Source organism: Balaenoptera ricei, chromosome 11 (genome assembly GCF_028023285.1).
Source record: "Balaenoptera ricei isolate mBalRic1 chromosome 11, mBalRic1.hap2, whole genome shotgun sequence".
In the NCBI taxonomy this organism is placed as follows: Eukaryota; Metazoa; Chordata; class Mammalia; order Artiodactyla; family Balaenopteridae; genus Balaenoptera; species Balaenoptera ricei.
The window spans coordinates 61,895,601-61,919,115 of record NC_082649.1 but is presented as its reverse complement, the minus strand read 5'-3'; the positions used below and the strand labels follow the sequence as shown (position 1 = coordinate 61,919,115).

At 44.6% G+C, this 23,515-nt stretch overlaps 2 protein-coding genes across 5 annotated transcripts; both read left to right on the top strand.

Moving 5' to 3' along the window:
* The first annotated feature begins 4,015 nt into the window (after nucleotides 1-4,015).
* Nucleotides 4,016-7,460, top strand: RPL14 (ribosomal protein L14). Its single transcript, XM_059939380.1, has 6 exons — nucleotides 4,016-4,079; nucleotides 4,588-4,689; nucleotides 5,285-5,379; nucleotides 6,660-6,759; nucleotides 6,852-6,905; nucleotides 7,119-7,460. Exons 1-6 carry the CDS (start codon nucleotides 4,077-4,079, stop codon nucleotides 7,398-7,400), a joined length of 636 nt encoding a protein of 211 aa, XP_059795363.1. The 5' UTR covers nucleotides 4,016-4,076; the 3' UTR covers nucleotides 7,401-7,460.
* Nucleotides 7,461-9,892: 2,432 nt separating this feature from the next.
* On the top strand, nucleotides 9,893-21,117 carry ZNF619 (zinc finger protein 619). Of its 4 annotated transcripts, none has more exons than XM_059939374.1 (5): nucleotides 9,893-10,099; nucleotides 10,657-10,739; nucleotides 14,615-14,741; nucleotides 15,696-15,787; nucleotides 19,550-21,117. In XM_059939374.1, exons 3-5 carry the CDS (start codon nucleotides 14,662-14,664, stop codon nucleotides 20,992-20,994), a joined length of 1,617 nt encoding a protein of 538 aa, XP_059795357.1. In that variant the 5' UTR covers nucleotides 9,893-10,099; nucleotides 10,657-10,739; nucleotides 14,615-14,661; the 3' UTR covers nucleotides 20,995-21,117. The 4 variants fall into 4 exon arrangements, with proteins under 4 accessions (XP_059795357.1, XP_059795355.1, XP_059795356.1 ...); XM_059939372.1 differs by having other exon boundaries at nucleotides 15,696-15,806; XM_059939373.1 differs by having other exon boundaries at nucleotides 15,693-15,787.
* The last annotated feature ends 2,398 nt before the right edge of the window (nucleotides 21,118-23,515 follow it).

Sequence of the window (23,515 nt, the reverse complement as noted above, 5' to 3'; positions counted from 1 at the left end):
TGTAGCGAGGTAGAGAAGGCTTGCTTGGAGAATTATCTTGCCATTATAATGGAGCTTTGAGGAACTCTGAAAACCGCCTGGGGCTGCTTTGAAAGGTGTCTTAAGATGCTTCTTCAGGGACTTCCCTGGTGGTCCAGTGGCTAAAACTCCGCAATCCCAATGCAGGGGGCCTGGGTTCCACCTCTGGTCAGGAATCTAGATCCCACGTGCTGCAACTAAGAGTTAGCATGCTGCAACTAAAGATCCTGCATGCAGCAACGAAGATCCCGCGTGCCGCAACTAAGACCTGGTGCAGCCAAATAAATAAATATATATTTTTTAATTTATTTATTTTTATTTTTGTCTACGTTGGGTCTTTGTTGCTGTGTGCGGGCTTTCTCTAGTTGCGACGAGCGGGGGGCTACTCTTCGTTGCGGTGCGCGGGCTTCTCATCGCGGTGGCTTCTCTTATTGTGGAGCACGGGCTCTAGGGCCGTGGGCTTCAGTAGTTGTGGCTCACCGGCTCTAGAGCGCAGGCTCAGTTGTAGCACACGGGCTTAGTTGCTCCGCGGCATGTGGGATCTTCCCGGACCAGCGCTCGAACCCGTGTGCCCTGCACTGGAAGCCCTTTTTTTTTTTTTTTTTTTTTTAAAAAGATGCTTCTTCAAGGATGGGCTTCCCGGGTGGCGCAGTGGTTAAGAATCGGCCTGCCAGTGCAGGGGACATGAGTTCGAGCCCTGGTCCGGGAAAATCCCACATGCCGCGGAGCAACTAAGCCCATGAGCCACAACTGCTGAGCCTGTGCTCTAGAGCCCGAGAGCCACAACTACTGAACCCGTGTACCACAACTACTAAAGCCCGCGCGCCTAGAGCCTGTGCTCCGCAACAAAGAGAAGTCACCCAATGAGAAGCTCGTGCACCGCAACGAAGAGTATCCCCACTCACCACAACTAGAGATAGCCTGTGTGCAGCAACAAAGACCTAATGCAGCCAAAAATAAAATAAAAAAGAAAAGAAAATTCTGGTTTCCTTTAAAAAAAAAATGATGCTTCTTCAAGGATACACTGTCATTTTTCAGAGAGAAAGATGGGGAGCACATTCTAGGAAGAGGGGCGCTGACTGCATGAAAAGCCACGAAACGTAGCTATAGAGGGATTAGGGGTGAGGGGCGCAGAATGGTGAGAGAAGCAGCTAGGAAGGGGTTGGGGTGAGATTATGGAGGGCCTTGAATGGCTAAGGAGTTTGGACTTTATCCTGTAGATTAAGTGATAAAAATGGACTTTTGGAGGACTTTAAACCAGTGTGACATAACCATTTAGTGAACTCTAGAAAAATAATTCTGTAACTGGAGAATCCCAGTCTTTCCCAAAGTGTGTTCAGTGAACCACTTGTGGAGCTTGTTTATTAAATGCAGATTCTTGCCCCTCCGCAGACCTGCAAATCAAGATTCTCTGGTTGTAGAGCCAGGAAACACATTTGGGGGAAAGAAATGCACAAATCATAAAGGTAGAGATTTGAAAGTTCACAAGCTGAACACACTAGTGTAACCAACACCCAGATAGAGAAACTTTCCAGCAGCTCAGAAACCCCCCTTCCCCCTCCAGCCATTGCTGACTGCACCAGGGGTAAAAGTGGCTACTTCTAATATCATAGATTAGTTTGCCTGTTTTGAATTTTCTATAAATGAAATCACAGAGTATATACTCTGTCTGGTTTATTTTGCCCAGTGTTGGGTATAAATTCATCCATGCTGTTCCCACGTAGTTGCTGTTGACTCCATCACTGCAAACTTCCACAATTTATCCATTCTCTTGTTTATGGCCTTTGGGTAGTTTCTAGTTTGGGGCTGTTACCAAGAAAGTGCTGCTATGAATATTTTTATTCACGCCTTCTGCTTTATAAATTATAAAGCAGGATACCAAGGCCTAAAGACTACCCAATTACTGAGCCCCTCCCTATTCAGTTACTGTACCAAGAAAAGATTTCAAGTTTCTGCTTTCATGGAACTTATGTCAATTGGCACAAAACTACAACCTAAGTGAACGGAAAAATCAGTCGAACAATTGCCATTATGATAATAGCTCTAAGGAAAACAAAAAGCTGAGGTAGAAAAGGGAGAAGTAGAACAACTGCAATTATTTTATGTGGTAGTCAGGTTAAGTCTCAGAAGAGGTATCTAGAAAAAAATACAAGACATAAGTTGCTACTGCTATTCAATGAGTATGAAGAGGGAAGGGCATTCCTGGCAGGGAGACACCATGTACAAAAGTCACAGCACAAGACAGTTCTTGGTGGCCTGGTCAAGATCAGTGTGGCTGAAGCACAATGGTGAAGGAGGGATGGCATAAGATGTGTTTGGATATAGGAACACATGATGCAAGGCCTTGTAGGCCAGAATAAGGAGTTTAGATTTTATTCTAAATACTGTAGAAAGCCACTAAAGCATTTTATTTTATGTATTTATGTATTTATTTATTTTTACATATTCTGGACACAAGTCCCTTATCAGATATTTGATGTGCAAATATTTTCTCCTATTCTGTGGGTTGTCTTTTCATTTTCTCTTTGTTTTGGCTGTGCACCGTGGCTTGCAGGATCTTAGTTCCCCACCAGGGATCAAACCTGCGCCCCCTGCAGTGGAAGCGTGGAGCCCTAACCACTGGACCACCAGGGAATTCCCTGAAGTACTTTAAAAAGAAAGTGATGTGATCTGATTTATTTTTTAAAAAGATCCCTCTGACTGGTGAGCAGAGAACAGAGTAAAGGAAGCAATGGAGAAGGCAGGTCACTTAGAAGGCTGCTAGAACAGTCCTGGGAATATACACTGGCAGAGAGCTTAGAGGAAAGGACTGAAATACATTTGGGAATTGTCAGCACAATGATCAACACCTTAAGGATGAAAGTTAACATTGCCATATTGGGACAAAGATATATCCTGCAGGTGTTCTGATGTGATGCATCAAGGACACGGCATTTCTACCAAAAACTGCATAATCTGAATCTAATCATGATGAAAACTACAACAAATCCACATTGAGAGACCGTCTACAAAACAACTAGCCTGTATTTTTAAATGTCAGTACTGTGAAAGACAAGAAAAGGTTTACTAGAGATTTTAAAAGACTAGACGTGATAACTAAATACAAATTGTAACACTTCATGAGATCATAGACCAGGAAGATTTTTTTTCATTTGCTGGAAATGACATAAATGGAACAACTGATAATATTTGAATAAGGAGTGCAGATTAAATTAAATAATAGACTATGTAGGAATTCCCTGGCTGGTGAGGATTCTGGGATTTCACTCCCGGGCCGGGTTCGATCACTGGTCATGGAATAAGATCCCTCAAGCTGTGCTGTGGCCAAAAAAAAAGAATGTTATTATTAATTTCATGAGTTCAACCACTGAACTGATTATGTAGAATAATGTCATTGTTTTTAGGAAATATCACATTTAAGTGTGTAGAGATAAAGGAACATCATGTCTGCAATTTCCTCTCAAATGGTTCAAAAAAAAAAAGATTAAAAGATAAAGCAACGGTAAAATGTTACCACTTGGGGAATCTAAGTGAAACGTTCATGGGAATTATTTGTACCAGTTTTGTAACTTTTCTGTAAAGTCTGAAATATTTTAAGATGAAAGGTTAATAAAATTACTGGAGTCACGGAAAGAAAAAATCTAGTATTAAGCCATCGGTAACATTTAGACAAAAATCGGGAGAGAACGTACCGAGTAGCGGAAGGAAAGATGGAAGAACGTTAAAATAGAAAGTCGAAAGGAATGAGGACAGAGTCACAATGGAAAGCACAGCTTCTGCGCCTTCACCCTCAAGCCCTAAGAGACAACCTTCCTACAAATTACCCGCGGTATCAACTAAGCCAATCCCGCGATTCCAGTCAGGGAAAAGGAGCACGGCTTCAGCACGCTCCAGCAGCCTCCGGCTTGTTTTCCCAGTGAGCATGCGTGCGCATACGGGCGAACGTCCCAACCAATCGGTGCCCACGTCGGCGTCTCGTTCATCGCAGGGGCGGGGCGGCCTTCTACACATGCGCACGGTTGGGGGGGTTTTCTTCCTTTTTGCCGAACGCCGCCAATATGGTGAGTGTCCCAGGCGTGGGCTCCGGGCCTGCCCGCCATGCCGTTCCATCTCTGCTTGGATTGGGGAGTGGAGGCGCGGAATGGCGCCCAGTGGGTCTTAGGTAGCGCGCGGTGAGGGTCCTCGCGTGGGCAGGACATGGAGTTGGGAGCTTTCCGGATGCGCGCCTGACGAGCGCGTGTGGTGCCCGGTAGGCCCGGCGCTGCCTGGGCCACGCGGGCGCGCTTCGACCGCCTGCCCCGGACCGCTGGGGTGGCCACCGGGGCCAAGCCGGGATGGGGCTGGTGATCCGGCCGTGCAGGCCCCATAGGCCTGGAGGCCAGCGGGAACTTGGCTTTTGCCGCCGCCTCCCTTGCGGATTTCGTCCATCTAGGTTGCTCCATGGCACCTGGGCGTGTTACCCTCAACATTCTTTTTCCCTGTTTTTAGCCACACTACCTTTAAGCTGCAAAGCCTTGCAACCTAGGGAGTATATTTAATCAGTTATTCTCCCCCACCTCTCAATTTTAGGTGTTCAGGCGCTTCGTGGAGGTTGGCCGGGTGGCCTACGTCTCCTTTGGGCCTCATGCCGGGAGGCTGGTCGCGATTGTAGATGTTATTGATCAGAACAGGGTAAGTGCAAAGGAAAAGCGTCACAGCTTCACATGGCAGTGGATGGTATGCAGTGTAGATGATAATGGTAATTGTCCCAACAGCCGTCTTAGGATAGGATTACCACGGGTGGTAGCTTTATTTTAGGAAACAGCCAGCGCAGATAGGGGTTAGGAGTACAGACTTGAATTGGCGCATACTACTGGGTTTGAGTAATACTTCAGCTCCTTCAGCTAGGCAGAGTTTTTAACTAATTATAGGCTAAAACATAGGTGAGGTTTGAATCAGTTATTATGTTTAAAGCAAGTTTAGAACAAAGCCAGGTACATAGAAAGCCGTTATTTGCTATTGTCACTGTTTGAGCACCACAACTAAGGGATTGACCAAAGGCTGTGAATAATCATCAAGTTATTTGTTGGGAATGCAAGGGTTAAAGACTTTAAATTATATGTAGTTGGGTTTTATGTTGTGCTACTGTTGCTAAGTCTTTTTAACCTTTAAAAAAAGCATTTAAATATAAGAATTTGATGATTCTGAAAGGACTAATATATAGAATATCTGCATTTTGAATGCTGTTACATTTTTACACTGAGTTCCTTGGTTTTACGTCTTCTAGGCTTTGGTGGATGGACCTTGCACTCAAGTAAGGAGACAGGCTATGCCTTTCAAATGCATGCAGCTCACTGACTTCATCCTCAAATTCCCACACAGGTAACTATCCACCAACTGTCACCCCTCCCCTAGTTTTGTTAATGCTAGCACAAGTTTGCTTAGTTTAATTTAAAAATGTTTTCGCTATTTTGTTGTTTTTCTCTTGAGAACATAGTAAGCAGTGTGAAAGTAAGAGCAATTTAGGAGAGGGATTTACATCGTAGAAGTGGACAGGCATTATTTACTTCTAAAATGCCCTGCGGTCCTGTAGTTCTCTGGCTTTCCCTTTATCCAGATTTCCCATCCTTTTTCTCTTGTCCCCCTTTCTTTCACGTTTTACACAACAAAAGCCTCCCTATATGTGTGGTTCCCCCAACATATGTTAGTCCATTTTAGCTTCAGAACAAAAATAGCAATTGTCTCTTGCAGTTCTATCATTAGTTGAGCTTTTTGTATGTGTTGGCTATTAAGTATTTAATATACATCATCTCCTTATGACAGCCACAAAGAGGTTGTATTCCCAGTTGTTTATAAGGGATTAAGGCAGTCATTCTGTGATTCTTGACGTGATTTAGGTTATAGAAGTGAAACACTGGTGTATTGCTGTGCAGTGACAGTTGTTTGCAATGGAACATGTGCTGTGACATATTACTAGTTTATTTTCTAAGCATACTGGGTTTTGATATTTGAAAGGAATTTCAAAATGATTATAATTCCATTTTATGGTGTTTGAACACATCTTTATAAGTGTTATTGTACAAAATAAAAGCATAAGGCATAAGGATTAACTTTACATCATTGTTTATGAAAAGGAAAATGCTTTTTACACATCCACTATTTGAGTGATATTATATACATGATCAGGTGATTTTTAAACCCAGAAAGTGGAATGGTTTGCATATTTTTATTAAAATTGTGTGTTTGAGATTATAAGACATTCTGGTTTAGTGAACACCGTTCAAACAAGTAAAAGATACTGATACATTGTGTCAGGTGGTGTGTTTTCTATGGAGACAACTAGAGCTGGAAGTAGAAAAAATGAGAAGGGTTCTTTTGGCATTTTCCTTATGCTTTTTTAATTTGAGGGGTATAAATTGTGCCTTTTCAGAGGATGAAAAGCTGTCCTTGGATCTCTGTGGCTTCAAAGATGGTATCTGTTTGTTTATTTATTTTATTTTTTGGCTGCACCGGGTGTTAGCTGCGGCATGCGTGTGGGATCTAGTTCCCTGAGCAAGAATCGAACCTGGGTCCCCTGCATTGGGAGCACGGAGTCTTAGCCACTGGGCCGCCAGGAATGTCCCAAAGATGATTTCTTAATCTATGGTCTTGGCTCTGTCTAGTGCCCGCCAGAAGTATGTCCGAGAAGCCTGGGAGAAGGCAGATATCAATGCAAAGTGGGCAGCCACAAGGTGGGCCAAGAAGATTGAAGCCAGAGAAAAGGTAATGATGTAGAGTCATTTGAATTTGGACCTTTCCTGGGGAGGATTACAAGGTGGTATGACAAGGATTTTTTTTTTTTTTTTTTTTAACAGAAAGCCAAGATGACAGATTTTGATCGTTATAAAGTCATGAAGGCAAGGAAAATGGTAAGTTTTTAATTAATTCAGGATTGTTGTATTCCAACCCTAAACTTGTTTGTCTGGTTAATTCTGCTTGCCTAAGCTTATAGACCAAAGTTGACTTCATAGGAGTCTTAGACATCATAAGGGTTGTCTTCTATACATACATATTCCATACATATAAGATAGATATATGTTTTGTATGCATATATGATGAACATTTCTCTTGAAATTTTTCAGAGGAACAGACTAATCAAGCTTGAAGTTAAGAAACTTCAAAAGGCAGCTCTCCTGAAGGCTTCTCCCAAGAAAGCACTTGCTGCTAAGGGGGCAGCTACGGCAGCTGCTGCAAAGGTTCCAGCAAAAAAGATGACTGCTACCGGTAAGAAGGCTCCAGCCCAGAAGGTTCCTGCCCAGAAAGCTGCAGGCCAGAAGGCAGCACCTCCTCCAAAAGCTCAGAAGGGTCAGAAAGCTCCAGCCCAGAAAGCACCTGCTCCAAAGGCATCTGGCAAGAAAGCATGAGAGCATAAGAGGCTGTTATAAACAGAATAAAGGTTCTTTTTGACATGTTGGCAAATCTAATATATGGATTAAAGTCTGTTACTGGGGCCGGGATTATGAGGCAGATTGATGGTAGGGTTGTTAACGTCGTCATTGGAGAATCAGTTCCTTAGTCCCACTCTGCCCAGATTCAGAGTCATCACACAAAGTCATAAGTAATGTTCTCATGGGAAATCATGATAATTAGACCACTGGGTTAGTTTTTTTCCCTTGTACAAATATATTTCCCATAAATAAGTAAAATCCCAGCTGCTTTTGATGCTTGAGTTTAGTAAATTTTCTTTTAAAAATAAACTAGGAAAACAAATACATTATACATTGGTTCCTTAAAGTTTCTGGTTCCCAATCATTTCTAATCAAAAGCTGGCTTCTGAGCCTCATTAGGACAAGGAGGACAGCTCATTTTTGCTTGGTGGTATTAATAGGCAGGTGATACAGTGTAATAGTTTCTGTGATAAAGGAAATACAGGCAGTTTTGGGTTACCTGTCCTTGTCTGAGGGGGTTGTCGAAAGTGGAATCTTCAGCTTCCACCCAAAAGAAAGATGGTGTAAGGGGAAGGGTGGTATGAACCTTAGGAATATAGAGGACTGGCCAGAGGCCACTGGACCCGGAAGCCAGTTGTTGGGTCTGTGTTGGGCAGGTGGGGTGTAGGAAGCCATAGGGTGTTTTTAAATGGAATGATACCTGAGATTCAGATCGTGTGCTGTTGAACTGAATGAAACAAGGGAACAAGAGTGGGAAGGTCAGGTGGTGTCAAGCTTGGCAGTATTCCTTACCTTGACAAGAGTCCAAAACAAAGTGGCAGTGGTGATGCCTTTTGGTAGTCTTCATGTTAATGTAAATAAGTGATGTCTTCTACTAGTGTCTTGGTTTACCACTGGTGCTTCTGTCCCACCTTTTCTTCTTGGATTAATTTTTTTTTTTTTTTTTTTAGTTTCATGAACTGCATTCTATAGTATTCCAGGTAGCATTCATGAGTAATAAAACTTTTGAATGCTTACTTGTCAAAGTATTTTTATTGTGCGCTTATGAGTTTTTACTCACGGCCATCTGATAGCGAATGTATGGGGTTTTTTGTTTTGTTTTTTCCCCCACACCATTTCTCTAACTCTCCACACTTCAGTTCAATTCTGACCCTTAACTACCCAGGTGAGCCTCAGGTTAAGGGGTCTGCCCCGACTTCAGACATCAATTGCAAGTCCCAGGCATCCTGTACTTCTCACTGTGCAGCTGAAAATTGGAGTTCCCATGACTCCCTCCTTAGGTTTAAGGGTTTATTAGCGCTAAGGCTCATTGCAGAACTGAGAAATACTTCGTTACCAGTTTGTCAGAAAAGATAAAACTAGGGAACAGCCAAGTGGAAGTGCATGGGTCAAGGTGTGGGGGGAAAGGGCATACAGCTGCTGTGCCCTCACTAGCTTAGCACCCTGCCAGCACTTTCATGTATTCATCCTGGAAGCTCTCTGAGCCCCCCATCCCTTGAGAGTTTTTATTGAGGTTCATTAGGTAGGCACGTTTGTTAAATCATTGGCCATTGGTGATTAGCTGGATCTCCAGCCCCTCTCTGCTCCAGGTGGTGGGGCCACGTGGTCCCAATCCCCTGGTGGATTCCTCTGGTGACCAGGCCCCCCCAACTGTCACCTCGAAGTTAGGGGCCCCCAGCTACCGACGTATCAGAAGACACAAAGGCAGTCTCACTACTCCGGAGACTCCAAGGATTTTAGAAACTTCTTGTGTCACAAAGTGAAGATCAAATGTGTGTTTCTTTTTTTTTTTTTTAATTTTTTAATTTTTTGGTCACGTGGCATGCGGTATCTTGGTTCCCCAACCAGGGATGAACCTGCGCCCCCTGCAGTGGAAGCGGGGAGTCTTAACCACTGGACCACCAGGGAATTCCCCAAATATGTATTTAAATCACAGTATTACAGCCTGTATCTATGTGATAGTTTAGAACCAGAAGTTGTTATAAGTGCTTTGCATGAATTGACCGAGTCAGTTAATCCATTGAATTTATGAGTTTGAAACTATTACCATTCTCAACTGAAAAACTGAGGAAAAGGTTAGTAATTCGCACAAGGCCATACAATGAATAAATGGTGGAGACAGGATTTGAACCTGGATAGTCAGACCCCAGACTTCATGATTTTAGGTCACAGTCCAGGCCATCAGCCACTAAGCGGGAGAATGGGGCTTTACATTCATTAGGTTAAGTTGCTGCTAGCAAACCTTAGCGCCAGAACTCGAAGCATCACAAGAAGTACGACGTGGTAACTGTCCTTGAGGAAGTGATCGTCAACTTGGGGTGAGCAGCCATAGGGAAGAGCCGGTGAGGGAGCAGTAGTCTGGGGTCTGGCTTGGGGGAACCATGGAGAAGGGCCAGCCTCCCGGCTTCCTAGAGAGGCGCCCAGGGCGCCGGCCTGGAGCGCTTCCGCTTTGGCTCTGTTCGGCTGGGCTGCCGGCACTCAGGGAGCGGCTGGGGATTCCGCGACCCTGCTCCCCAGTAGCCCAGCCCTCCGCATCCCGGAGCTCGGGCGTCAGGGCCTGGCACTCGCCGCGGAGGGGCCCTCGGGGCGCCACGAGCCTGGTCCCAGCCCTCTGCCGGAGAGGCGCCATAGACCTTCCTGCCTCGAAGAGCCGGCTGGATCTCCTCTGATTCGCGGTACTCAGGGTGGGGTCAGGTGACGTTTGGGGTCGCCTGCTTCCCAGGGTGGAGTGTTAAGATGTGGATGTGGTCTCCGGTCCCCATCGCCCACTGGGACGTTGAGCGTCTTACCTTTTCCTCCCGGGGTCAGAACACCCCTTGCATTTTTTTCTGCAGCCGGTGCAGAGGTCCACGGACCCCCCTTTACCCTACTTTCTCTTCAGAAGCTTGTTTAGAGTCTTTGCCATTCATGATCAGTAGAAGCATTCAGTGCAGACTACTTAGTAACGCATTCACAGTGGGTCAGGGATTTTCTTAAAAGCCATGAATACATTGCAGTCCTTGACTTCAGAGATTCTTTCTAGGAATTTCCATCCTCACCAGGCAAATTTGTAGAGTGTACAAAGGAGCAGTTGCAGCGCACAATGAATCCCTAGCGAGGGTGCAGTGAGGCCATCCACAGTGTCCTAAGAGTATGTTTCCAAGGATAGTGGCAAGGAGACTGAGGGAGGAAGAGGTGGCAAGTGTGGGAAACAAGACAGGGTCAGTCTCATTGTGGTTCTTTCTCCTCTTAGCTCTGCAGGTTCTTGCTTTTCCAAACAGAGAGGGCACCGCGTGAAGCCAGGGGTCATCAGCCATGCTCCAGACATGGTCCCAGGTGAGCTGAGCTTTCTTCCAGCTTTCCATATTCAAAACAGATATGAAAGGGCTTTACAGGACCCGTAGCCTGCCTTGAACATTCCTGTGCTTAGCTTTGCATCCATCAAAGAGTATGGCAAAGGAGTGTGTTAGGGGAGTTGATGAGGGAGAGTAGGATAAACTTGGGAGGATCAGGTTGGGAAAGAGGGGAGCACCAGCCAAGAAATTCTCCTAGAAACTGAGAATCTACGTCCATGCAAACTGCAAGTACGGTGCACCGATGAGCAGCTTTGGTCTCACTAGGGGGCTCATTAGAAAGGCAGAATCTCAGATCTCCTGAATCAGAAGCTACATTTGTACAATATCTGGGGAATTAATGGGCAAGTTAAAATTTGGGGAGTGCTAGTCTGCGTGACAATACACAGAGGAAGGCTGCCTCCTAAGATTAAACAGGCACGCCCACAGGAGGAGTTTATGCTGCAGACCACGGAGTCAGGGTACAATGCAGCCCAAACTGGGAGCATTGGAGGGTGTGGATTGATGAAGGAGGTGAATTGTTGGAGGAATGCTGAGTTTGGAGCTGAAGCCAGTGCCTCTAGCCCATTGCAAAGACTGCAGCTTAACCTGTGTAAGAGGCTATATCCATTGTTGGCACAAATTCATGCAGCATTGGAGGAAGTTTTCCCTCCAGAGTTTTCTTAGTGGAACAGGATAATTTCAGTAAATTTTTCTCAAGAGTCCTACATCATGTAATGAGAAAGCTGGGTATATCACGTAATGGATGTATCATATAATGAGAAGGGTCCATCCCAGAAACTTAAGAGCAATGTATATTTGGTTCATTTTTCTGGACACTGGACCATCCACTTCTGTTTCAGCACTTAAGCCAACATTAGTTCTGTGTCAGGAAATGTTTAAACATCTTTTGGGACAGTCTGTTCTCTCCAAGTGCTTTGCCTGGACTATAGTAGTCATGGGGGATTATGTTCCACTAAGAGAACCCCAAGTGACAGTGGCTTAAACAAGATAGAAGCTTCTCTCTCACAGCAAAGAAGTCTGGGAGAGGCAGCCTAGGGCTGGTGTGGCAGCTCCACTGTCATCACACATCAAGGTCCTTTCTTTTTTTAATAAATTACTTTCGTTTTTAAATTAATTATTTAATTATTTTTGGCTGTGTTGGGTCTTCGTTACTGCGTGTGGGCTTTCTCTAGTTGCAGCTAGCGGGGACTACTCTCTGTTGCCGTGCGCGGGCTTCTCATTGCGCTGGCTTTTCTTGTTGCGGAGCATGGGCTCTAGGCACACGGGCTTCAGTAGTTGTGGCACGTAGGCTCAGTAGTTGTGGCTCGCGGGCTCTAGAGCGCAGGCTCAGTAGTTGTGGCACACAGGCTTAGTTGCTCCGCGGCAGGTGGGATCTTCCCAGACCAGGGCTCGAACCTGTGTCCCCTGCATTGGCAGGTGGATTCTTAACCACTGCGCCACCAGGGAAGTCCTCCACGTTCTTTCCGTCTTTTTGCTCCACTGGCCTAGCACTGGCTCTCATGCCCAAGGTTACTTCATGATCCAAGGTGGCCGCTTGATTTCCAGCTGTCATGTGCATTCCAGCTAGAAGAGATGCTAAAAACTCAAACCTCTCAGCTGAGTTGCTCTCTTTTAGGACCTCTCAGAAGTGAGATAGATAGATAGATATATAGATAGATATAACTGTCAGCCTTTGCTCCAGTCTCTATGAGAAACATTTGTTATTTGGAATCTTTTAGGAAGTTCCCCTAATCTCATCTGTGGTTATAATAAGTGCTGAGATTTATATAACATCATGTGCCAGGTGATGTTTGCTTTACACATATTAATTCATTCCATCCTTACAAGAGCCCCATAAGCTAGGTACTGCTGTTGTCCCAGTTTTCCAAATGAAGAAACTGAGGCACAAAAAGTTAAGTGTCTCATCCAAGTTCATACAGCTAATGGCTATAGGGATGGGATTTGAACCTAGGGAGTCTGGCTCTAGAGCAGGGTTTGTCAACCTCACCACTGTTGACATTTTGGGCCAGGTAACCCTTTGCTGTGGGGGACCTTCCTGTGTCCCCCACAGTAACATCTGTCCCTGGCCTCTACCCACTAGGTGCCAGTAGCATCGCCACCACCCGACAGTTGTGACAACTAAAACCATCTCCAGGCATTGCCACATATTCCCTGTTGGGCACAGTATCTCCCCCCGCCCCGCCCCCCGTTGAGAACCACAGCTCTAAAGTCTGTGCTGTTAGCCATTATGCTGTGCTGCTCTTATCTGCTTCCCACATAGAGGAATCTACAACGCTGTTGATTTAATAACGGAGAAGGAGGAAGTACTAGCAAAGGACCAAAGCAGAGTGATGAGAGATGGAGCTGGATGTTGAGAAGCTGAATGTTGCAGAGAACAAAGAACGAAGGACGCATCGATAATTAGAGAGGAGAGGAGGGTGGAAGCCATAATGTGAAGGAAGAAGGTCAGGACCATGGTCTCAGCTGTTGACTCTCAAGGAAGTAAAGACAGAATATTAACATTCAGGATCAGCAAAGTGTCTGTTCTCTCCACTGTTCAGTAAGGGAGCCACTAGCTACAGGTGCCTATTTAAATTAAAATGAATTAAAATTAGAAATCCAGTTCATCAGTCACACTAGCCATGTTTAGATTTCCTGGTCAAGGTGTTATCTGATTTCTTCACTGTATGGCTATTATTTTCCCCTTGCAACTGATAAATCTGTTGGGAAACATTTAAGAGCATGCACATGTCCTGCTCCTCATCAAAATTTCCGCCTAGATTTAGCATCCAGCGATGGTTCTTGTCTGAACCAGTCTTTACAATGATGGCTACAACCCTCCGATACTTCTTCGGTTATTTCCTCCACCCATAAGGGACTAAGCACAAAGAGACGGTTGTTGACGTGACAGACTGGGATAGGGGACAGTGTGATTCAGGGAGAGATATTATAGTAGGACTAATTTATGTAAGTGGTCAGTTCATTTTGAAATTTTTGCTTCCTTATTCAACCTTGTAATAAATACTCAGATAAAGAGGACTCACTTTTATCTATTTGAAAGTGCTTACTATCACTGATCCCCATCATCTAGAAATGGGAATAATAATTCTTACTTCACAGATGTGTTCTAAGGATTGAGCTAATTGATGTGAAAGTAACTGGCACGGGACAAGGCACAACGGCCTAAACAAGCTATGACTTTCCTTCTCCCTTGGGAAGGTGGAAACGGCCCCAGTGGGAGGCAGGAAGAGACACACCTGGTGAAGAGGACAGTGTTGGCAGGTCGGACAGAGCTTAGGTGATCAGGGACAGGTCCGTGTTGAAGAATGGAGACTGCCTTTCTGTCCCTGGAGTCAGATGTGTTAGGAAAGGAGGAGGTGACATTGCCTTCATGGGACAAACAGCTTCCTGATAAGGCAAGATGTTGGGAAGAGGAAGAATCGCCCCTCTGTCTATACTAAAAGATATGGAGGGGGCCATGCAGAGAGGAGCTGAGCGGGAGGCCCTGATGGGGGCTCCAGGATGGGTGGAGGCTGGGCAAAAGATACCTGCTGTGGTCATTTTAGAAAACATGCCAGAAAGATGGACCCAGCCCATGGAACCAGACCCAGGGTTGCTGTGATCACCAGGCAGACAACAGTAGGTGCTGCACTGTGTGCTTGGGATGAGAGTAGTGGGGCCCCAGAGGCAAGCACGTTGAAAATGGGGATGCTGGCTGAGGGCTGTGCCTGACTGGGGTGCTGTGTGGCTCTTCTTTCCAGTACACACCCTCCCTGGGGCTCAGAGCCATGGACTCCAGGAGATTCCTCCCTTCCCTGGAGTTCAGGCTGCTCCCTCTGCCCCATCCAGGGCTTGAGCAGGAACCTGTTGTTTCAGGAATCAGTGAGCTTTGAGGACGTGGCCATATACTTCACCCAGAACCAATGGGCCAGCCTGGACTCTGCGCAGAGGACCCTGTACAGGGAGGTGATGCTGGAGAATTATGCAAACGTAACTTCCGTGGGTGAGTCCTCCTTCCTTCCTAAAACTCAGCTTTTGCCATTGTGGGCTCCTGGCTTCCTCCTTAATGGATCTGGGATCTCTAATACTACCAGGACTGATGCTCCATGAGCTGAGCGCCCCAATCCCCAGCTCTAGGAGTAGCTGCTGGAGAAAGATCTGGGTTTACTTTGTTTTTTTTTTTTTTTTTTAATTATTATTTATTGGGCTGTGCCAGGTCTTAGTTGCGGCGTGCGAGATCTTCAGTTGTGGCATGCAGGATCTTTAGTTGCAGCATGTGTGATCTTTAGTTGCATGTGAAATCTTTAGTTGTGGCATGTGAACTCTTAGTTGCAGCATGTGGGATCTAGTTCCCTGAGCAGGGACCGAACCCGGGCCCCCTGCATTGGGAGCGTGGAGTCTTAGCTACTGGACCACCAGGGAAGTCGCCACTTTGGTTTTAAACGAGACTTCTCGGGAATTCCCTGGCGGTCCAGTGGTTAGGACTCTACGCTTTTACTGCCGAGGGCTCGGGTTCAGCCCCTGGTTGGGGAACTAAGATTCCCACAGGCTGCAAGGTGTGGCCAAAAAAAGACTTCCCCTCTCTCCCTGTGGGAACTCTCCTGGGAGGGGCTTTGCTCTGGGCACAGAGCACTGAGAAGGTTCCATGTTTGTTCCTTCACTCTTTCAATTCCCTGGAGGAGACTCTGGTCCCATCTTCTCTGTGTGAGAGTCTCCTGGGGGCCCCCCATACACACTTCCAATGACAGTGGGAACTTTCTTTGTTCTCAGAGCCAGAATAAACTTCTTCCTGAGCAAAACAATTTGAGCCCTCACACCCCAGAGTCTCTCCATACTGGCCTCACTTCATCTCCTAGGACATCACTTCTTTTTCCACCTGGCAAAGCAGAGGGTGGGCTGAGAGGGGTCAGAGGAGACTCTCATCAGCTTCCTGTTCCTTTTCTTTCTCCTTCAGCAGCATTTCCGTTCCCAAAACCAGAACTGATATTCCAGCTGGAGCGAGGGGAAGTACCAGGGGGCCTGGATCCCTGGACACCCATCAGGAGAGAGGTGAGAGGTATCTGCACAGGTAAGCAGGAGAACCTACCATGTTCCTCTTCAGCTTTGCCTCCTTCGGTCTTTTAATGATTTAACATGATAAAGGTTCCCTTGCTGGAGCTTCAGACCCAAACTGGAAAAGACGAGTCCAAACATTTCATTTTCTGTCATTTTTCTTTGTAAAACTAAAGGATTTCAAACCTTTTGTAGTGAAAATAGGTTTCTGTTGGTCAACTTAAGAATATAAACAGAATATAGTAAGAACTTGTTTCTGTAAGAATATTTTATATGGGTGTGTGTGAAACTGTACAGGAGAACGGAATGTTTATGAATTCCTGAACACTAAGTTATAAATTAGCTTTTGGAAGAAAGCCTGTTTATTTTGGGGAGTGTTTTTTCTACTTCTGTAAAAAATGCTATTGGCATCTTGATAGGGATTGTATTGAGTCTCTAGATGACTTTTGGTTGTATTGACATTTTAACAATATTAGTTCTTCCAATTCATGAACACGGGATATCTTGCCATTTATTTGTGTCTTCTTTGATTTTTTTTTCCCTCAATATCTTGTAGTTTTCCGAGTAGATATCTTTCACCCCCTTGGTTAAATTTGTTCCTAAGTATTTTATTGTTTTTGATGCTGTTGTAAATGGGATCAATTTCTTTATTTCTCATAAAACTCATTGTTAGTATATAGAAATTATTCAGATTTTTGTATGTTAATTTTATATCCTGCAACTTTACTGAATTCATTGATTAGATCTAACAGTTTTTTGTTGAGTCTTTAGAATTTTCTATATATAAAATCATGTTATCTGCAAATAGAGACAATTTTATTTCTTCCTTTCCATTTCTGGTACCTTTTATTTCTTTTTCTTGCCTGTTTTCTCTAGCTAGGATTTCCAGTATTGTATTGAATAGGAGTGGTGAGAGTGGGCACCCTTGTCTTGTTCCTGATCTTAGAGGAAAAACTTTCAGCGTTTCACCCTTGAGTATGATGTTAGCTGTGGGCATGTCACTTATGGCATTTATTATGTTGAGATATGTTCCTTCTATGCCTAATTTGTTAAGAGTTTTTATCTTGTATGGATGTTGAATTTTGCGAAATGCTTTTTCTGTATCTATTGAGATGATCATACGATTCTCTTCTTTCATTCTATTAATGTGAAGTATTGGTTGGTTTGCAGAAAGCATGATTGGGAATGAGTGGTTTCCTTTTTTTGAAAGATATTGAATTGAAATAAGTGTAAAGAACCATCCAGAGATTTGGTGTATAGCCTTTCTCATTCAATTGGCCCTGTTCTTATACTCTCTCAATCGCTAATGCTATTCAGAACCTCTGTAAACCAAATGCCCCTTTATTATTCACCCACACTCTGTTTTCATCGGTACCTTTAGGTTGACTCCAGCACTTCAGGTCACCTTGATGAAACCCTTTCCCGGGGACCCACCTGCAATTGTCAGTGTCTCCCTTTGCCACAGCTACACATTGTTTAGTTAGCCTGCCAACAGCTTTAAACCAGCATTGTCCAGTAAAGCTTTCTACCGTGATGGAAGTGTTACATATCTGCACTCTCCAATATGGTAGCCATTAGCCACATAAGCACCTGAAATATGTCTAATGCAGCTGAGGAACTGAATTTTTAATTTCATTCCATTTTAATTAATTTAAATTTAGATAGCCACATATGGCTAGTGACCACCTAATCAGACAGTGCAGCCTAAAACCATTAAAAAACAGCCTCCAACTGCCTCTTTTAGTTTCTAGATCAGTGGGTTTCAAACCCTAGTGTGCATCAGAATCACTTGCAGAGCTTGTTAAAACACAGACTGCTGGACACCACCTCCAGAGAGTCTAATTTGGCAGATTGGGGTAGGGCCTGAGAATCTGAATTTCTAACAAGCTCCCAGATAATGATGGTCCTGGAACCACACTTTGAGGACCACTGTTCTTGAGAATCTTGAACTGTGTTTTTAAAATTCTGGGTTGCAACTCCTCAATGAGTTGTGCTCAGCATTTAAAAATTAGACTAGACTGTGCTAGGCTTAAATAAAATAGACCAAACTTGTATAAAATCTGTCACATGTTCATCACTCTTATTAAGGGTATCATTCTGCGAAACTTTTGTTTCTGTTTCAGTTTTGTACGAGTGTGTACATTTTTGTGTGGAAGCATGTGTGTACTGAGTGAGTCATGGTCAAAATAACTCAAGAAACACTAAGCTAGAAGTTTCACTTGTCATATCTTTGGTGCCTGAAAAGGCAAAAATGGCTTCCCTGTTGTAGTGCCACCAGTGAGAGTGTGGGTCCCCCTTGCCCGCCAGTTGCCATCTCCAGTCCTAGAAGGGTCTTGACTAGCCATGTCTTTTTTCCTTTCGTGGGTAAGTCTCTCTCCCAGGGGACAGCACATAGGTTTTGAAATTGCGGTCCTTTTATGAACCCCTCACAACCGGCAGTGTTACAAACCGTTTTTTCCCCAGTCAGACTTGCTATAGAGCACATCTCTTTAAAGATTACAGAATACTCTAAAGCATATGGACAGTTTCTTGCCTTGACAGGGCCTTGAGATCCACTGTTGCGGACAGCATCTCCCAGCCCTCTGGACGCTGTGTGGCATGAGACCTGCTTACCCAGCTCTCTTTGCTGTAGTTCAGAGATCTCCTTCCTCTACCTCAGCTCCTTCTGCTTTCCCTTTTTTTTTTTTTTTTTTTAATTTTTATTGATTATTTATTTATTATGTTTATTTTTGGCTGTGTTGGGTCTTCGTTTCTGTGTGAGGGCTTTCTTCAGTTGCGGCGAGTGGGGGCCACTCTTCATCGCGGTGTGCGGGCCTCTCACTATCGCGGCCTCTCTTGTTGTGGAGCACAGGCTCCAGACGCTCAGGCTCAGTAGTTGTGGCTCACGGGCCCAGTTGCTCCGCGGCATGTGGGATCTTCCCAGACCAGGGCTCGAACCCGTGTCCCCTGCATTGGCAGGCAGATTCTCAACCACTGCGCCACCAGGGAAGCCCCCCTTTTTTTTTTGGCTGCTCTGTGTGGCTTGCAGGATCTTAGTTCCCCAACCAGGGATTGAACCCAGGCCCACAGCAGTGAAAGCGCTGAGTCCTAACTACTGAACCACCAGGGAATTCCCTCCCTCTACTTTTCTTAATTCCTTTCCATTCCAGCAATTTCTCCACCCCATTCCCATTTTTCTTCTTCCATTCGTCTCCATTAACAGTTTCTGCTGTCTGCACTGGTTTTGTTGTCTTAATGGCATTGCTTTCCTTCTCCACCTCCAATATTTTTAACTGTTCCTTCAGGGCACCATCAGGAGGCTATGTCTCCCTCCAAAAAGTACATATGTCCCGGGCAAGCTAGTACTGCTTAATCCCTTTCTCCTTCTAGCATAAATAGGTGACTGTTATGTTTTCTTTTTTCTTTTCCTCTTGTTTTTCTTTGATACCTTTATGTTTATGTAATGCCCTTCTTTATTTTTTTGTTACAGTCTTTGTTTTAAACTCTATTCTGTCTGGTATGAGTATTGCTACTCCAGCTGGTATGAGTATTGCTACTCCAGCTTTCTTTTTGTTTCCATTTGCATGGAATATCTTTTTCCGTCCCTTCACTTTCTGTGTGTGTGTGTGTGTGTGTGTGTGTGTGTGTGTGTGTGTGTATTTATTTATTTATTTTAATTTTTACTTTATATTGAAGTATAGTTGATTAACAATGTTGTGTTAGTTTCAGGTGTACAACAATGTGATTCAGTTATATTATGTTTTCTTTTTATCATGCTAGGTGGTAAAACCAAGACTGAGAATGGAGGGCAAACTCCAGAGCTGAGCATTTCTAAAGGACCAGAGTCACACAGACCGATAATGGAGGTACGGCTGGTGGATGTTCCCCAGCACCCTCACTTTGAGAACAGCTTAGAGAAGCTGAAGCTGTATGACATGGGGAAGAAAACAAACTCAAAGAATGGCGATTTCACAGATTTGCCAGTCCAGGATCATACGTCTTCCACTGTTGAAAGAGAAGAGATAGCCAGACAACTGGAAAGAAGATGTGGTGTCCACACACATCTCATTGCAAAGCAGGGCCTCCCTAGAGAACAGGTATTTTATAAATGTGGTGAGTGTGGCAGACATTTCAACCAATATTCAGAACTTCACCAGCATCAGAGAATTCACACGGATGAGAAGCCCTACAAATGCAAAGAATGTGGGAAAGCCTTCAGATATAACTCAAAACTGTCACGGCACCAGAAAATCCACACTGGCGAGAAACCGTACCCGTGCGAGGAATGTGGCCAAGCCTTCAGTCAAAACTCCCACCTCCTTCAGCATCAGAAACTCCATGGGGGAGAGAAGCCCTATGAATGTAGGGACTGTGGGAAAACCTTCAGCTACAACTCAAAACTTATCCGGCATCATCGAATCCACACTGGGGAGAAACCCTTTAAATGTAAGGAATGTGGGAGGGCCTTTCGGTGTAGCTATGACTGCGTCATCCATGAGCGAATCCACACTGGGGAGAAGCCATACGAATGTAAGGAGTGTGGGAAAAGCTTCAGCTCAAATTCAGTCCTGATTCAGCATCAGAGAATCCACACTGGGGAGAAATCTTACGAATGTAAAGAGTGTGGCAAGGCTTTCCGCCGGAGTTCGGTATTTCTCCAGAACCAGAGGTTCCACACTGGGGAAAAACTCTATAAGTGTCATGAATGTTGGAAAACTTTCAGCTGTAGCTCACGCTTTATAATACATCAGAGAATCCACACCGGGGAGAAACCTTATGAATGCCAGGAGTGTGGGAAGGCGTTTAATCAGAAAATCACCCTGGTTCAGCACCAGCGAGTTCACACTGGGGAGAAACCTTACAAGTGTAAGGTGTGCGGGAAATCTTTCAAATGGAGCGCAAGTTTCATTCAGCATCAGAAACTGCATACTAGGAAGAAACCTGCCCAAGTTACAGGGCCGTCCCTGGTGAAGCCCCACTGCCCCACTTCAGTCCTCTCCCCTCTGCCTCCCCAACATGCGAGCCCTGCCCCAGCCATGCCAGGTTCTCCCCCGTCTTCTCCACATGCAGTGCTGCTTCCTCGCTCTGTGCCTCTCTTTGTGCTGCTCCCTTCATCTGAAATGGCCAAGTCTTCACCTGTACAAATCATGCATTTCTTTCAGGATCTTGCTTCTCCTGGGAAGTCATCCCCTCATAGCCTGAACCCTTTATCTCATTCCCCATGAGCTCCCTCATGTTCTCAACTCCATTGTCCCTAAGGTAGCAGACTTTCCTCTGGGCTCCTGGTCATGTCTTTAATGATACTCTTCTGGTCTTCCATAAGTAAATCATTATTGTTTTCCCAGCTCCATTTAAGTTTCATGCTTAAGGACCGTGTTTGATTACCCTCTTCTATCCCCCGGGTAGCAAACGGTAGTATTTTTTTTGGGGGGGCGCCATGCCTCGCAGTTTGCAGGATCTCAGTTCCTTGACCAGGGATTGAACCCAGGCCACATCAGTGAAATCCGGGAATCCTAACCACTAGCCCACCAGGGAATTCCCTGTAGTATTTGCTCTTTATCATGCCCAGTTTGGGCCTACCATCGGTCTGCTCCTGCCTTCTGGGGCTACTAGAGTTGGAAGAGTTGGCAGAACATTTTGGGCTTTAGGGGGATGGCATTACAATGAGATGGGCCATCGTAATTCAACAAGTAGGGAAAATGCAAAGTCTGTGGGAGGAAGTAATCAGAAAAAGTATCCAATGATTACCTTCAGGATTTAAGGAGGGCCATTTGGTGGGGCCAGTAGCAAATTTCATTGTGGGAAATCTGAGCCTTGGATTTTCTATTACCTTGATAATGACCATTATGAGGCTCTTGTGTAACTAAGCTATAGCGCAAGGAAATAATCAGTGACAAGAATATGATTGAAAGGGGATGTGCTTTTTCTGTTTGGGTTTCTTTGCTGTTCCCATCCATATCATTGTTTACTTTTAGTGCCCACTCAACTATGTAGGTACAAAAAGTGACTTGGGCTTGTGCAATTGAGGGCAGGTGCCTGGGTGTATATCTAAATTATACATGGGGTGATGCTGTTGGCATCACACTGGGGAACACCAGAGGGAAGGAGAAGAGAAACCCAACAGTGACTTGCTGTAGCTCCTGCCTTAGAAGAGAGCTCATTCCTGATCAGTTACCATACGTGCCTCAGCCTGTTATCACACCTACTCCACGTCCCCTATCATTCATTTGTGAGGGGTGGTGCTTTTGAATTAATTTCCTAATGAATGACTTTGGTAACACCGAAGAGAAGAGTTTAAAGGACGCTAATCTTACCAGATGTTATGATCTCACTGACTTGGCCACACTGTCCATCCAGTGGTTAGAGGCCCTGACCTTTCTCAGAATCACTGCTTCAGGACAGTGTAGTGACATGGAAGGGTACTTTAAATAATTGCATGGGGGTAAGTACTAAGAAAAGGATACATACATTGTCATTATAACACCATAAAATTATGTCTGTAAGGGAGGGCAAAGAAAGGCGGTTTTGGTTTTGGTTTTGGTTTTGGTCAGGCTTATTGAGATATACTTTTTTTTTTTTTTTTTTTTTTAAAGGTCAAGTTTTTTTTTTTTTTTTAATTTATTTATGGCTGTGTTGGGTCTTCGTTTCTGTGCGAGGGCTTTCTCCAGCTGTGGCAAGCGGGAGCCACTCCTCATCGCGGTGCGCAGGCCTCTCACTATCGCGGCCTCTCTCGTTGCGGAGCACAGGCTCCAGACGCGCAGGCTCAGTAATTGTGGCTCACGGGCCCAGTTGCTCCGCGGCATGTAGGATCTTCCCAGACCAGGGCTCGAACCCGTGTCCCCTGCATTGGCAGGCAGACTCCCAACCACTGCGCCACCAGGGAAGCCCTGAGATATACTTTATAGACAGTAAAATTCACCCTTTTAAAGTATACAGTTTGGTGAGTTTTGACAAATGAATACATTTGTGTGACCAAGATACAGAAAAGTTCTATTACCCCAAAAAGTTCCCTCAGCACAGGGAGAAATTTAAAAGGTTGGCAGGATGTTAAGGATATTTTCTTTATTTTCATTCCTTGATAAAGTTTGTGCAATACATAGAATTCAGGGGACTAAAAGGCAGAAACCAAACTTACTTACCCAGCTGTGGTCAGAGCTTCCAGAATATGCAAAGATGCCTCATCCAGAGTCATTGTTAAGAAAAGCAGTCAAAATATAGGAAAATGACAATAACTATGGTTTCTTTATCATACATATTTCTGACACATGCACACATATATATGTGTGTATATGTGTGTGTCAAAAACATAATATATATATGTAATATGTGTGTATCTATATATATGTGTGTGTGTATATATGTGTGTAACTATATAAATTTTGTCCTATTTTCCCAAAACACCATTAAACAGGAAGGGGCTCAGGGCACCTGGGAGGATTATAGCAAGGAAGGGTGGGGGTGAGAGACTCTAAACTAGCCAGACTTCAGAAAAGGGGAACTTCTAAATATAGTTTGGAAGGGAGCAGATTATACCATGAGAAGAAATCAAGGAGTGAGGGAAAAGTAAACAGATCTGCTCTGGGCTGAAAGTGGCTTTTGAGTGCTCACAGCCAAGAGATTTATGGGTTTCTGACTTTGGTGACTTTTATTTTCTCATTTATTTCTTCCTTTATTCATTAATTCAATAGGCATTTAGAGTTTTTTCCTGTTGTTAATTGAATGTTATTACACAGCCTCCACAGCACC

Bases quoted from the DNA above. Each gene is read 5' to 3' on its own strand.
- RPL14 (XM_059939380.1), top strand. The intron at 4,690-5,284 runs GTAAGTGCAAAG...TACGTCTTCTAG, and splicing joins ATGTTATTGATCAGAACAGG to GCTTTGGTGGATGGACCTTG. The intron at 5,380-6,659 runs GTAACTATCCAC...GGCTCTGTCTAG, and splicing joins ATCCTCAAATTCCCACACAG to TGCCCGCCAGAAGTATGTCC.
- ZNF619 (XM_059939371.1), top strand. From the start codon at position 10,719: ATGCTCCAGACATGGTCCCAG. The intron at 14,742-15,692 runs GTGAGTCCTCCT...TTTCTCCTTCAG, and splicing joins TGCAAACGTAACTTCCGTGG to CAGCATTTCCGTTCCCAAAA. The intron at 15,807-19,549 runs GTAAGCAGGAGA...TTATCATGCTAG, and splicing joins GGTGAGAGGTATCTGCACAG to GTGGTAAAACCAAGACTGAG.